The sequence below is a fragment of the Aphidius gifuensis genome, linkage group LG2, assembly GCF_014905175.1.
Source record: "Aphidius gifuensis isolate YNYX2018 linkage group LG2, ASM1490517v1, whole genome shotgun sequence".
NCBI classification, from domain to species: domain Eukaryota; kingdom Metazoa; phylum Arthropoda; class Insecta; order Hymenoptera; family Braconidae; genus Aphidius; species Aphidius gifuensis.
In genome coordinates, this window is record NC_057789.1 from 22,931,254 (window position 1) to 22,946,324 (window position 15,071).

General features: G+C 26.3%; 1 protein-coding gene across 1 annotated transcript; it reads left to right on the plus strand.

The window, feature by feature from the left end:
- Positions 1-11,625: 11,625 nt before the first annotated feature.
- Positions 11,626-13,343, plus strand: LOC122850547 (hybrid signal transduction histidine kinase E-like). The gene is made up of 6 exons (XM_044149677.1): positions 11,626-11,718; positions 11,819-12,017; positions 12,173-12,615; positions 12,702-12,741; positions 12,928-13,039; positions 13,142-13,343. The coding sequence occupies exons 1-6, from the start codon at positions 11,626-11,628 to the stop codon at positions 13,341-13,343; spliced, it is 1,089 nt and encodes a 362-aa protein (XP_044005612.1).
- Positions 13,344-15,071: the final 1,728 nt, after the last annotated feature.

The following is a 15,071-nucleotide window of genomic DNA, read 5'->3' on the forward strand; positions in this document are numbered from 1 at the left end:
ATGAAGAATAACTTTTTTTGATTAATCTCTTAGATTATGAGTTATGAGTTAATTAAATAAAGAACATACATGTTTAGTGAAAACAATAAAAATTATTATATGTTTGAATGAAAAATACTGCACAATTTAATAAATATTCTTATATATATAATAAAAATTATCATGTAGACATATAAAAGTTAGCATAGACTTAAATATTTTTTACTATATAGCTTTATAACACAAAGATGGCCGACCGATTGAACAAATGATTAAACTGTCATGTAATTTCAAGCATTTCTACAGCCTTATCTGTTGAAGCTAGGTATGGGGTTAAGCGAGGTTTATTATTGCTTATTTATTTTTAAACAATTTATCAAGAATAACTTTTTTCTATTTAACAATTAGTTTTCGAGTTTTGAGCGTGTAAACAGAAAAGAAAAAATGTTGCCGGGAATTGATTGATATTCTCCGTGAATCTAGCACAAACTGCCGAACTTAACACAAAAAATGTCCAACTTTTAAATAAAATTTATAATAAAATTTAGTAAATTCTAAAACCGGTAGTGGGTAAATTCTCAGTCTGCTAGAATTTACTTGTGAGTGTCGTGAATTTAGTCATTTTTTTAAACAGAAATTACAATAAAATTGTGTAAATTTTATGGCTTAGTATTGTATATAGTCAATGGCCAGATTTTTTACATAATTTTATTGTAAAAATTATCTATCAATATACGAATAATTCTTATAAATGACGGGGGAACGCAGTTTTTACTATTTATTTTGTAATTTTTTCTTTTACATTTGTAATTCTTAGTTAATATTTCTCTCAGTGTACAACATCTTAGGATAACTCGAGAATCCCCAGTGGTCAAGGATCTGATTGATACAATCGGATTGTTGAACATTCTTGAGCTGTAGGTTACGGATTGTCGGGACGACAATCTTCATTGGGCGGAGAGTAGTGTTACGAATATGAAGTTGATCGCTCCCTCCTCCCTTATGATAGACAGAGGCAGACAATAGAATTAGTTAAGAACAAATGACGGGAAAGAGATGAGAGAAAGAGTTAAGTTGGCAGTTGCAATAGAATAGCAAATGAATAAAGACCTATTAATTTAAATAGAAAAGAGATATCTTTTATTTTAACCCTAAAACGTAACAATATATTGTTTTATATTTAAAAATATATTTTGCATTGAGAAAGTACAAAAATTGATATGATAAAAGTTAAACAAAAAAGAATTTGAAAAAAATTAAATTGAAAAATATCAATAATAAAAATAAATAAATATGACTGAATAAATAAATAATAATAAAAAAAAAAAAAATTGGTTTCATTTAATTGATTTCAATAAAAAATCTAAATTTTTTTTTTTTTTTACCATATTGCCGTCCATTTTACCATATTTTCTCCTACTTTATACCATATTGCTGTTTTCAGAGTTGGCAACGCTGCGTGTTGCAGTATTGCACGTATTGCAGATCAGTTAGATAGCAACAGATAGCAAGTTTACACACCACGTGGCAATAGACTTGATAAGGTATGTAAGGTTAAATACTATTTTATTCCATTCGCCTGCATTAGAAAAAAGACATAAAGTGCAATCAATTTAGATCAAGTTTTTTCCATTAAATTTTTAAAATTTAATATTTGCCAGTATAATAACTGATTGTGATTTTTCTTTTTTTTTTTAAGTTAACCAAAAATAAAAAATGGGGATTAATTCAAATGGGATGAATGTAAAGAGTGCAGATTTAATTCCTTCCGATTGGCATGAAGAGTTCATTACATTTTTAAAAAAAGAAGTAAGTTTTGTATTATGTAGCTACGGTAATTGTCTATTGTAAATTGAATAAAATAATGATTTATTAATTTTTTTATATATAGGATGAGTTATTAGAACCACCTTTAGATGATAAAGTAATAGAATCTATGGAAATGAAGTATGATGATTATTATGATTATGGACAAGATGATTCTGAAAATGATGACGATGATTCTGATGATAAAGATGAAAATGATTATGATGATACCGATGATGATGATGATGATAATGATAATGATGAAGTTTACAATAAATATAAAAAACGACAAAGGGCACAGTATTATTTGCGTATGATTCGCACGAGTCCTCTATTTGCTAGTCAACCACGACTCGAAAGAAGTAAGAAAATACCAACACTATAATTTGTAATGATAAAAACAAAATTTTGTATTACTCTAAATATACTAATAAAAATATTTAATTATTTTTTCAGTATGTAAAGATTGGAAGAACGATGTTCTTTCTTCATCCTTTAGAAAATATACATTTCGAAGCAATGAAAATGATTCAGTTGATGAAATACATGAAAAAACAAATGATATAAAGTACCTAATTAATCTCTGTGGAAGTCATTTGACAAGTCTAGATTTATCAACTTATCCTACTTCTCAATTAATGCCAATGATCAATGCTAATTGTCCAAATCTTTGGAACGTCGCATTAGAATTTGAAGAAATAATGAGTCAAGATTTTGAAAATTGTTTTTCTAATATGTCTAAGCTTGAAGTGCTGTCAATTGAATGGGAATGTAAAAATTCAACTTTACCAATGACTTTAGCCAAGTCATTAGAACAAATTGGTAAAACTTTGACAAATTTAGAACTTTCATGTTACTTACTACAAGGAAATGATATTTTCTCACCAGATTCATTGGCTTCAGTATGTTTAAATTTTTAATAAATATTACATTACAATAAAAAAATGTTATTAAATTTTTAATAAATTATTTATTCATTTTTTAGGTATGTCCACGGCTCACTGCTTTGAGATGTTTAAAAATATGGAAATTTGGACTAAGTCAACTATTAATCCAGTCGATAAGTGAAATAAAAAATTTGCGTGATCTATCATTAAAGTCTCGTTGGCCAAAAAATCATCCAATGTTTGATACAAGAATCAATATGTATCCAATTGGAAATATGAAAAATCTATGGAGTTTACATATTGATTGTGATGGAAAGAGGTAATTTTAAAATTTTGACAACTTAGTAGCACTGATATAAGCAATTAATAATTTAGAACAATTACATGATTTTGATCTTGGTTTAACTTTTAGTTCTTTTGATCCGCGATCAGCAAAAAATGAATTTATCACTGATGAATCAATTCAATGTTTATTTAATCAAGAATTGGAAACGCTGAATATATCAAATTGCATTAATGTTACTGATAAATCAGTACTTAAACTTGTGGAAAATTTACCAAATTTGAGATCTTTATATGTTAAAAATACAAAGGTAACTCGTCCAGCTGTCGAAGAAATATATAAATTAACAAAACAACGTGAAAAACCAGTAAAAGTACATCATTCTTTTAAAAATAATGATTGATTATTTTCAAACCATTAGTGGAATTAAATAATGTTTTTTTTTCTTTTTGAGTCTAGAGTTAAATAAATAAGAAAAATGTTATTATATTAATTTAATAAACAACAAAAAACAGTTTTAGTTTTAATATTTACTTGCAATTAATTAATATTTTCATTCATTCTTTATTTCTTTCCCTAAAACAAATTTTAAATAACAAAATTAATATATATTTCTATTTTTTTTATCGAATTAATAATAATGAATAATTTTTACGTTGCATTCACTAGCTATAGTTGACATTGACGAAAGTCAATATGCTAAATATATAGTACCTAGATTATAATGATGGAATGAAACCAGCATTACCGACTACTTGCTAGCTAGCTAGTGTACTATGTTGGTTTGTGAGTGACACAGTTATTTAGCTTATTAATTTATAAATATCAAATATTTATTATAATATTGGTTTTTAAATAATAAAAAATGATTAAAGCTCCAAATCGATTTGAAAACTTAAAATAAAAAAGTGAATAATTATTAATTAAATAATAGAATGATTTAGGTTTTAAAACCTGAAAATTAAAAAAAAAATGATTTGTTCATTTTTCACGAAGAAATATATTTTTTTTTTTTTCAATAAATATGTTCATAATACGTTAGAAAATGTTATACATTATTATCTCAATTAATCATTAATAATCATCAACGTTTATAAAATGGATCCATTACAAAGATTTTTTAATTAATTAATCAATTCATCAATAAGTTTATTGTTTCTGAATCTGATACTCACTTTTGTAGTTCTAAATATGACGATTCTAAATCAGTTGACAGATATGTTTCGGTGGAGATACAAATTCATGCATTCATAATAATCCTCTACAAGCAAAGTGTGAAATATCAATGAATAATAGAAAAGCAGAAACTAAAGAATACAAAGCCGGTAAATTTCTAGAAAAAATTTTATATAAAAAATATATAAATGAAAGATCAGCCTTAAGACTGAAGTGAAAAATCAGCTGATGTTATCATTCACGTGGGTTAAAAATTATTTCATGCCATCAAAGGCATTTTGAGAGCACGCAGTCCTATTTTTTTTGCAATGTTTGATCATGAACTACTTGCCAATGGAACTACTTGCTGCTGCTGAAAAATATCAGGTGGCTTGTCTTGAAAAAGTTTCTGAAGAATCAGTTTGCGAAACAATAAATTTTGATAATGTTGCAAGTACACTTGTTTGTTCTGATAGATATAATCTCAAAAAATGGACTATAAAATATTTAGAATTTATAAAAAAAAATTTACAAGCTGTTATGTCAAATAATTTATTTTTTTTTTACGGGTGTTATTGAGCACTTGCTGAGGCATCAGGTTTTGTAAGATTTCTCTCATCTCAAGGTTGTAAACCATTGAAGAAAGAAAATTAAAGGTGCAAGAAAATTTAAATAATAATTATTTTTATCTTTTTTTTAAAAAAATTCATATTACAGTTTTGGAAGTAGTGAATTATTGAATAAAAAAATTTAATCAAACCACAAACGTTTACTGTATTCAATAAAACACTATGCATAGATGTGTGTTAAATTAATTTCCAGTTAAAAATATATTATTAAAATAAGCTGTTTTTGTAATAATCAATCATTAATTTTATTATTAAATAAAAAACCAATTATGATGAATAAATTCCTTATATAAATTTGTATTTTGTTCTTAAGGTTGTTTGTAAAAGACATCGTCGAACCAATATTTGTAGTTTGAGGGGCCCGTTTATCGTAACGCTATATTTCATGCCCGGGTACCCAAAATTTTGTTGCGCTTCTGTCTCAAAAACCGGCTTTTAAGTGTGTCCGTGCATATACAGACAGACACTAACACAACTGCTAGCAAGCAAGTACAGTACACAGCTACATTATATGCTTGTGTGTGTCACGTCTGTGCGCATCACTTGCCGCGAGAAAGCAAATATTTTTTTTTTTAAAACTTGAATAACTTTTAAAATCCGTGGCAAACATAACTTATTTTTTCAAATTATATTCGTTTTTTTCTTATCTACAATTTGATAGAAAAAAAAAAGTTTTCGAGTAGACAACGAATCTACTATATGCTGTTTAAGAAAAAAAAAATTGTTTCGCACTATTCTCGTGTATAAAAGTTGTCAACTTTGACATTCATTATCTATAAAAAGCCGAGGCAAAAAAAATTGAAATAAATTGTCAAGATAGATAATTATTTTATTTAAAAAATAAGCCTAATTAAAAAAAAATTAGCGTGTTGCGAGTACGCGCGGGGGAAGTGAAACTTCTTTCAGAGTAATGTCACGCTGAATATTAATAATAATAATAATAATAATAATATTAATACTGACAATAATATTCAAATATAAATATTATTAGTTAATAATAATTATTAGTATTTATATTTCGAATATTATTATTATAAATTTTATTATTTATATCGTCACATTAATGGAAAAAGGGCGTAAGTGCCATTTTTAGGAATTTTTTTTTTCTAAAAGAAAAAGGGCGTGAGTGCGAATTTATAAATTTTCGGGCTTTGCATCCAATTTTAAGGCTTAAAGAAAAAAAAAAAAGGAACGCAGTTTTTACTATTCGCTTTGTAATTTTTTCTTATACGTCTGTAATTTTTAGTTAAAATTTCTCTCAGTGTATATAACCATAGTATAAATAAAATAATAATTTCAAAAATATCATCGATAATAATAATATCAATATAATATTAGTAATAATAACAATAATATTATCGATTTATAATAATATCAGTAATATTAATAATATGAATAATAATATTGACAATAACATTCATATATAAATATTGATAATTATTAGTATTGATATTCAAAATATTATTATTATAGATATTATTATTGATATTAATACTATTGTGAATAATTGGTAATATTATCAAAATTATTGTTGTTATAATTATCATTTATATATATTTATAATAATTTTATTGTTATTATAGTAATGATTCTTTAAACCCGCGAGATAACTATTGCTTGATACGTTCAAATGAATTTTTTTTAAAAATCAATTATTTAAGTATTAAACTCAGTTGAACTGTTTAATAATATTTAAATAAATAAACAAACAAAAAGTCGCACACGCATACACACATAGAAGCTGACGCTCACTGACGCTCCGAGTTTATACGCTATATATAGTGCATGTATAATGCTTGCCGGTATAGCAGAGAGTATAGTAGAAAGTATACGGGAGAGTAAACGCGAGAATAAACGCCAGAATATACGCCAGAGTATACGCGAGCGCGTAACGCTAGCAGGGCCTCGAATTTTTTTGCTACCCTCCGTAAAGAAGTTTCACTTCAAAAAATCGAGTAGAAACTCAAATATTTACAAACAACCTTAAATAAAAAATTAGTCAATAAATTCTGTAAATAATTATTCAATTATAAAAAAAACAAACAAGTAGGATACACGTGAGCAATATCCCTATTATGTATATATAATTTTTCTAATAATGTGTATAATGTTTTTATGAATCATAGTATTTATTTATTATCAAAGATTAATTACAACATACAAAAGCATTTTCAAGTTTCTAGATAAACTTTATCAGATTTTTTTTTTAAATAGTTACTTTTATCATTTTTTATGATTTATTATCTTAACTAATACATGCTTTGATTTAAAATATATTTATATAAAATATTTCAACAATTTATCCAGTTGTTCTTGTATTTATCTATCAACTTGATTAATTTATCAAAACGTGTATTCACTGTAAAACGTAAATTGTTACATTATATTATAAAATTAATAATCAATAATAATAATAAATTTGTCCAAAGTTACACTTGTTTTTTTTTTAATTTTTTAAGTTTAATTTTATAACTTGGTGTAATTAATTAATCAAAAAAAATGACGAATGTATTTTTCTTTAAATTTTTCAAGTTAAATGAAAATTAAATAATTTATCTTTAACTCTTATCATTGTTTATATCGGATATAAAATTTTTTTTATACAAAATTTTATAATGAGAATGTATTACATATATTTTTTAATTATTTCAGTAAATATAGATAAACAATTCCAATCAAATGATGGAGTTTTAAAATATATATCCCCACATGCAAGAAAATATTAAAATCAATGATTAAAATCAATCCATATTTGTATTTTTTTTTTTTTATAAAAAAAAATACAAATATGGATTGATTTTAATCCCAGTAAAAAACTTTATAAATGTAAATTTTTTTTTTTTTTTTTCTCATTACATTTTTCATGATGTTCAAGTAAGTTTAATTCATTTAATTTATTGAAATATCAATTTTTTTTCTTACGGTCAATACCCTCAAGACGGTTTAATAATTGCAATAAAAATAAGAGAGATAGCTTGAAAAAAAAAAAAATAGAAAAAATAACTATTTTCATAAATGAAATAATATTTTAGAAATTCAATTGAGTATACATAATGTAATAAGGTTTTGAATTCTGAGAATGTTTGAAAAATTCCATAGGAAAATATGAGTGTGTTACCAAAATGGACAGTTACTGATTCAATGCGTATATCAATGATGAGTCATTGATGACAATAAAAAAAGATAAAATATTTGGTAAAGGAAATTTAGATATGTTAGTGAAAAAAGTACGTTCAAATAGTAAAATAACAGCTGTATTTACAAGCATGAATTTTTTAAGACCAATACAAGTTAAAGATTTACAATTACAGGAACTTTTTGGTGTACCAGTTTATGATATAAATATTCAATTATAATACAAATATTTCGTGTACATGCTAAAACAACTGAAGCAAAATTACAAGTTGCATTAACTGAATTACCATATATTTAGACAAAATTAAATTGACTGCTGAAGATAGTGGTGGTATAGAATAAATTTATCTGAAAGTCGTAGAATGATATTACACAGTAGAGAATAAAAATTAAAATTCATTGAAAAACTAAAGGAACATGAAAATTAATAAGACAATTGTCTATGTTAACATAGAAAAATCTTGATATTCCATCAGTTGATGTTGTTGGTTATACAAATGATGGTAAAACTTGTTTAATAAAGCTCTAACTGGTGATGCATTATTAACACCTGTTACCCGTAGTCCGTACATATATTATGTGAACTAACAGTACAAGTGAGTGTACCTACTGATATATGGGGTGGTAGCAGCCTGTTGCAGTCGTTGCAGTATTGCAGTGTTGCACGTTGCAGTTCAGTTGGATAGCAACAGATAGCAGATATATCTTTGTATCTTATACGTGTAAATACCATGTAAGATAACGATTTATATCAATGGTTTCATACAAAAGCAATCTTGCCAATGCGTCTCAACGCCTCCAATGAATAAAAGTGGAAACAATTTCGTGCTACAATTTTTTTTATTCGATAAATACATGTAATTTATTTATTGAATAAATAAAAAATTCCAAAATTAGTAGTTATGAAAGATGTAGCTAAGGAATTAATGTTGCTTAAAAAGAATTTCTTTTGGCAAACGTATTTGTAGCTCCATATTTTCCATATAGCTACTATTTTTCCTCAGGATTTTATTTATTTAAAAAATTAGTTATTTAAAATTATTAAAGCAACATAATTCCTAAAACATACTTTTGGTAACATTAATTTCTTAGTTACATCTTACATTGTGCTTTTCCTTGACATTTTAATTTATTTAATAAAATACATGCATTTTATTTTTAAATAATAAAAACTTCAGCAATAGTAGCTATGAAGATGTAGCTAAGTGAATTTCAGTATTGCAAAGAAAATCTTTTTCAAGCACATTAATTCCTTAGCAATTTCTTAGCTACTGCTTTTCTTGAAATTTCCATCTTTGTACAAACTGACATGTATATATTATTTATTTAATAAATAGAAAATGTCCGAGGAAAAAACAGTAGCTCAGGAAAAGATGTAGCTAAGGAATTGATGTCGCTAAATAAATTAAGTTTCAAGCAACATTAATATATTTTAAAACTGGTTTTCCTTGATATTATATATATTTATATAAATAAAATAAATTACATAAAATTATATGTCGAGCAATAATAACTAATTGTCGAGTGACAGTCAATAAGAATGTTCAAAATGGCGTGAGGTCTTACAGTTTTAATTACAGTATCTTGCTAGTATCTTACTGTAAGTGTATGAAATCAAAAATCGCATTTACATCAATGATAGCAACAGATAGCAAGATACAGTCTTACAGGTAGATTACAAACCACGTGGCAATCGACTTCATAAGGTATGTAAGGTTAAACACTATTTTATTCACGTGCATCGGTAAAAAATCATACAAAAGCAATCAATTTACGGAGAAAAAAAAAAAAAAACGACAAAAAATTGTTGAGAAACAGTAGTGAAAATTGTTGTGCTGCACAGCAAAGTAGTGGCCGTAATTTAGAACTCTACAATATTTGTTCTGTCGATTGTGCAGTTTTTAATCATCCGGTAGAGTAATAATTGCCCTGCTGTTCAACAAACTTTGTTGTTTATAAACAGTTAGTTGAAAGTGATGGCTGACCGAAAAAAAAAAAATTGTAGCTGATATTTACCTGTAATTGTAGATGATTGTAATATATTTAGTTTTGTTTGTCAACTCCCTAATTAATTTTAGTTAATTAATGAATATTTGAAGTTGCCAGATAGCCGACAATTTATAATTTTTAAATGGCTGATTTTTTTTTTTTAATATTAATTAAAAACCATTGTACTATTCATACCCTTGCTAATCACTGTTAAGGTGTTACCCCCGCATATCTAGAGGCCTCTTGCGGATGGCATTTAGAAACATAATATTTCTATGAGTGCGAATGAGATGAAAAAGAAAGAGAAAATCTTGTTTCTCACTTCCACTTAAGTATTTAGACAAAGACAAAAATTTATTTTTATTTATTGTAAAATAAAAAGGTCTCAAAGCCCTATTAATTTTTATATCAAAAGTTTCCTTATTGTTTCCTCTAGCTCTATCTGCGTTTTTGATTGGTGATGGTAATCCCTTAATTAGTTCTTGCGTATGTACAGTGATAAAAAATGGCGACCAAATATCATGTTGGTGTTGGACAATGTTGAGGAGGCTTAATGTGTACAGTGAGGAAGCTAAAATGTGTAAAATGATAAGCAATAACATTTTTCAAATAACCAACAACTAAGTAAATATTTAATTAATATCTTATCAATTCATCATTATAATATTTAATAAAAAATAAATAAATCAAACTTCAATATTTGTTATTTTTTATATCACTGTACCCGCGCAAGCGCAAATACCAATTAACAGTGATTAGCAGAGGGATGAATAGTACAATAGTTTTTAATTAATATTTAAAAAAATAAAAATAATTGAACAATTACAATCGAAAAATAATGATGTACAAACGATTTGCTATCAAGTAAGCATCTTATTACTATAAAAATATCAGCCATTTGAAAATTATGAATTATTGGCTATCTGCAGGCAACTCCAAATATTCATTAATTAATTAAAATTAATGAGGGGGTTGACAAATAAAACTAAATATATTACAATCATCTACAATCAGCTACAATCATTGTTTTTTTGTCGGCCCATTACTTGTCGGCTAACTGTTAATGAACAACTTTGTCATGCTTCAAACAAAAATTGATAAACATACAACAAAATTTGTTGTGCTCCCAAAAAAAATTGTTGTATTTAGTTTAATAATTTTTATTATTCTACATAACGAAAATTCTAAAACCATATTAAATTTTTTTTTTTTTAAAAAAAGTTCTGTTATTTATCTATTTGCTCAGCCTACTGCGCGTATGCGTGGTCATGATGCGCGAAAAAAAAGTCAAGGACGCTGCCATACGAAGGCACACGACCAAAACCGAGTCTTACCGATAACACCCAAAACTAAGGAAGCCGGGTGGGGACAAAACGCCCTTCATTGTTCAGCACGGTAAAATTTGCGAAATTTGCCTTGAAACTGGATAACATTTATTGAGCAACACAACAAATATTATGGAAGGGAAAAATTGTTGTGCGGCTAAATGAAATTTGTTCAACGATATAATAAAATTTGTTGCAGCACAAAAAACTTTGTTAAACGATACAACAATTATTGTTGCAGCACAACAAAAAGTGACAGAATAGGATTTCGCCTCTAGTTTTTCGTGCTGTCAGAACAATTTGAGTCGTTTTTTTTTCTTCGTAATATTGATTTATATCAAGTTTTTTCCATTAAATTTTTGAAATTTAATATTTTCCAGTATCATAATTCATTGTGATTTTTCTTTTTTTTTTTTTAAGTTGAACGAAAATTAAAAATGGAGACTGATTCAAATGAGATAAATATGGAGAGTTCAGATTTAATTCCTTCCGAATGGCATGAAAAATTCCTTACATTATTAAAAGAAGAAGTAAGTTTTGAATTATATATTATATTTTTATATAGCTATACTGTAATTATTTATCGTTATTTAAATTTAAAAATAAATTATTCATTTTTTTCTTATATAGAAGGAGTTAGAAATAGCTGAAAATAAAGAATTATATGGATCTAGTGATTTTGAAGATAATAATAATAACGACAATGATACCAATGATGATGACGATGATGATAAAGATGAAACTGATTATGATAATACCGGTAATAATGATGATGATACTGACTCTATCGATAAATATACAAAAAAAGAACAAGAACAGTGTGATTTGCGTAAGATACGCGTGGGTCCTCTGTTTGCTAGTCAACCACGGCTCGAAAAAAGTAAGAAAATAACAACACTATAATTTTAATGATATAATAATATAATTTTGTATTATACTCTTAATAGTAAATATACTAATGAAAATATTTAATTCATTTTTCAGTATGTAAAGATGAGAAGAACGAATTTCTTTCTAGCTGCTTTACAAATTATAAACTTCAGAGCAATGAAAATAATTCGGTTGATGAAATACATGAAAAAACAAATGATCTAAAGTACTTACTGAATCTCTGTGGATTTAATTTAACATGTTTAGATTTATCATGTTATCCTACTTCTCAATTAATGCCAATAATCAATGCCAATTGTCCGAATCTTTGGAGCCTTGCATTAGGATTCAGAGAAATAACAAGTCAAGATTTTGAAAATTGTTTTTCTAATATGTCGCACGTTCAAAGGCTGACGATTGACTGGGAATGTAAAAATTCAACTCTACCAATGACTTTAGCCAAGTCATTAGAACAAATTAGTGGAACCTTGAAAAGTTTGGAACTTTCATGTTATTTACAAGGAAATGATATTTTCTCTCCAGATTCACTGGCTTCGGTAAATTCGAATTTGTAATATAATAAATATTATATTACAATAACAAATGTTATCCATTTTTGATAAATTATTCATTTTTTTTTCAGGTATTTCCTCGGCTAATTGCTTTGAAACGTTTAAAAATAAGTAAATTTGGACTAAGTCAACTATTAATTCAGTCAATAAGTGAAATAAAAAAATTGAATAATCTACAATTATTTTTTCATTGGCCAAAAAATCATCCAATGTTTGATACAAGAATCAATATGTATCCAATTGGGAATTTGAAAAATCTCTCGTCTTTATGGATTGATTGTGATTATGGCGTGACAGATGAACTTTTGATTAATATTTGTAATAATAATAGAAAATTAAACAGTTTACATATAACTGGCACAAATATAACTGATATTGGTATGAGTGCAATTAATAATTTAAAACAATTGTATTTTTTGAATCTTAGTTCAACTTCTGGTTTTTGCTTTCCGCGATCAGGAAAAAATGAATTTATCACTGATGAATCAATTCAATGTTTATTTAATAAAAGATTGACATGGCTGAATATATCAGATTGCATCAATATCACTGATAAATCAGTACTTAAACTTGTTGAAAATTTGCCAAATTTAGCAGATTTATCTATCAAAAATACAAAGGTAACTCGTGAAGCTGTCGAAAAAATATGTGAATCAAGAAAACAACGTAATGAATTGATAGACATACATTATTCTTCTAAAAATGATGATTGATCACTTTCAAATTATTAGTAAAATCAAATAATGTTTTTTTTTTTTTTTTTTGAGTCTAGAGTTAGATAAATATTAAAATTATTATTTAAATCTAATGAAAAACAATAAAAACAGTTTTACTTGCAATCAATTTATTTTCGTTTGTTATTTCTCGACCTGAAAATAATTTAAAATAATAAAAATAATATATTTCTATTATTTGTTATCTAATTGATTATTATAAATAATTTTCATATAATAAATAAAACTGTCAAAAATTAACAAATTAAAGTGTTAAAAATAGTATTAATTTTATTTATTTATATTTTAATATCGTTTATTTATGAATTTATCATAGCAAATGATCGTTTTACATTAGTTTGACATTGCTTGTTAATTGTTATTGAGGCATCACGTTTTCCAATATTTCTTTCATCTCAAGTTTGTAAACCATTGAAAAATGTAAATTAAAGGTGCAAGAAAATTTAAATAATAATTATTTTCACTTTTTTTTTTAAATTCATATTATAGTTTTGGTAGTAGTGAAATATGAAATGAAAAAATTTAATCAAACCACAAACATTTACTGTATTGAATAACACACTATACATAGATGTGTGTTAGATTAATTCTCGATTAAGAGCAGCGATTCAAAAAGCTGGTTTTTTTATTATTAAATAAAAAACAAATTATGATGAATAAATTCCTTGTATAAATTTGTATTTTTTTCTTAAATAAAAAATTAATCAATAAATTCTATAAATAATTATTCAATTTTTATTCTTACATAAGAAAAAGACATGAGAAAAAAATTATAGAAAGGTAAAAGGTATATTCATTGTTATCATATGACACTTGTGAATAAATTTCAAAATAATAACAATAATAAAGCCACTAGTTTTTTTTAAGATAATTGATGTCAAAGTTGACAACTTTAACACACAAGGATATGGATAGAACACACATTTACGCTTGTAATTAAGATTGCTTACAAGGGACATAGTCGTACTATTATTTAGGCTTGGAGGACTCGTATATCCCCGAGTGGAAATTTAGTTAAGGTTCGGATCAGAACCGGATCAGGGAACCTGATTTTAAATCAGAACCGGATCAGGAATCCTGTTCAGGAACGGATCAGAATGTAACGCTCTTTTTTAGGATTCTGATCAGAACCGGATCAGGAAACCTGGCCAGATTGTAGGGTTAGAGCCAGGATACCTGAACAGGAATGGATCAGTATTCCTGACTAGAATATAACCAGGAATCCTGTTCGGGAACGAATCAGAATGTAACGCTTTTTTTTAGGATTCTGATCAGAATCGGATCAGGAAACCTGACCAGGATACCTGATCAGGAATGGAACAGGATTCCTGATCTGAAACGGATCAAGTAATTCTAAAAAAAAATTAATTTTTATTATTTGATGTTTTGTAAATCGGCTAACTAATTTACTATAGCAATGTTAATGATGAAACAGGTTGAATGATAAGATTTTATATACCTAACATAACTTAAATTACCTAACCACTAGCGGGACGCGAACTCGGATCGTTCAGATTACAACTACGGGCCTTAAGACGCGCGGCCATGCCGTCTATCGATGATCGGATGCGATTTTTTGCTTTCATAAATTACATCAGCTAAAAAAAACTTGAATTAGAATTTGCGACGTAAATTTAACGTAAAAATAAAATATAACAATTTGTTAAATTGTCCCTTGTCATTTTGTTTTAGAATTAAAATTAAAAT

Bases quoted from the DNA above. Each gene is read 5' to 3' on its own strand.
- LOC122850547 (XM_044149677.1), top strand. From the start codon at position 11,626: ATGGAGACTGATTCAAATGAGATAAATATGGAGAGTTCAGATTTAATT. The intron at 12,018-12,172 runs GTAAGATACGCG...TTCATTTTTCAG, and splicing joins ACAAGAACAGTGTGATTTGC to TATGTAAAGATGAGAAGAAC. The intron at 12,616-12,701 runs GTAAATTCGAAT...TTTTTTTTTCAG, and splicing joins CTCCAGATTCACTGGCTTCG to GTATTTCCTCGGCTAATTGC.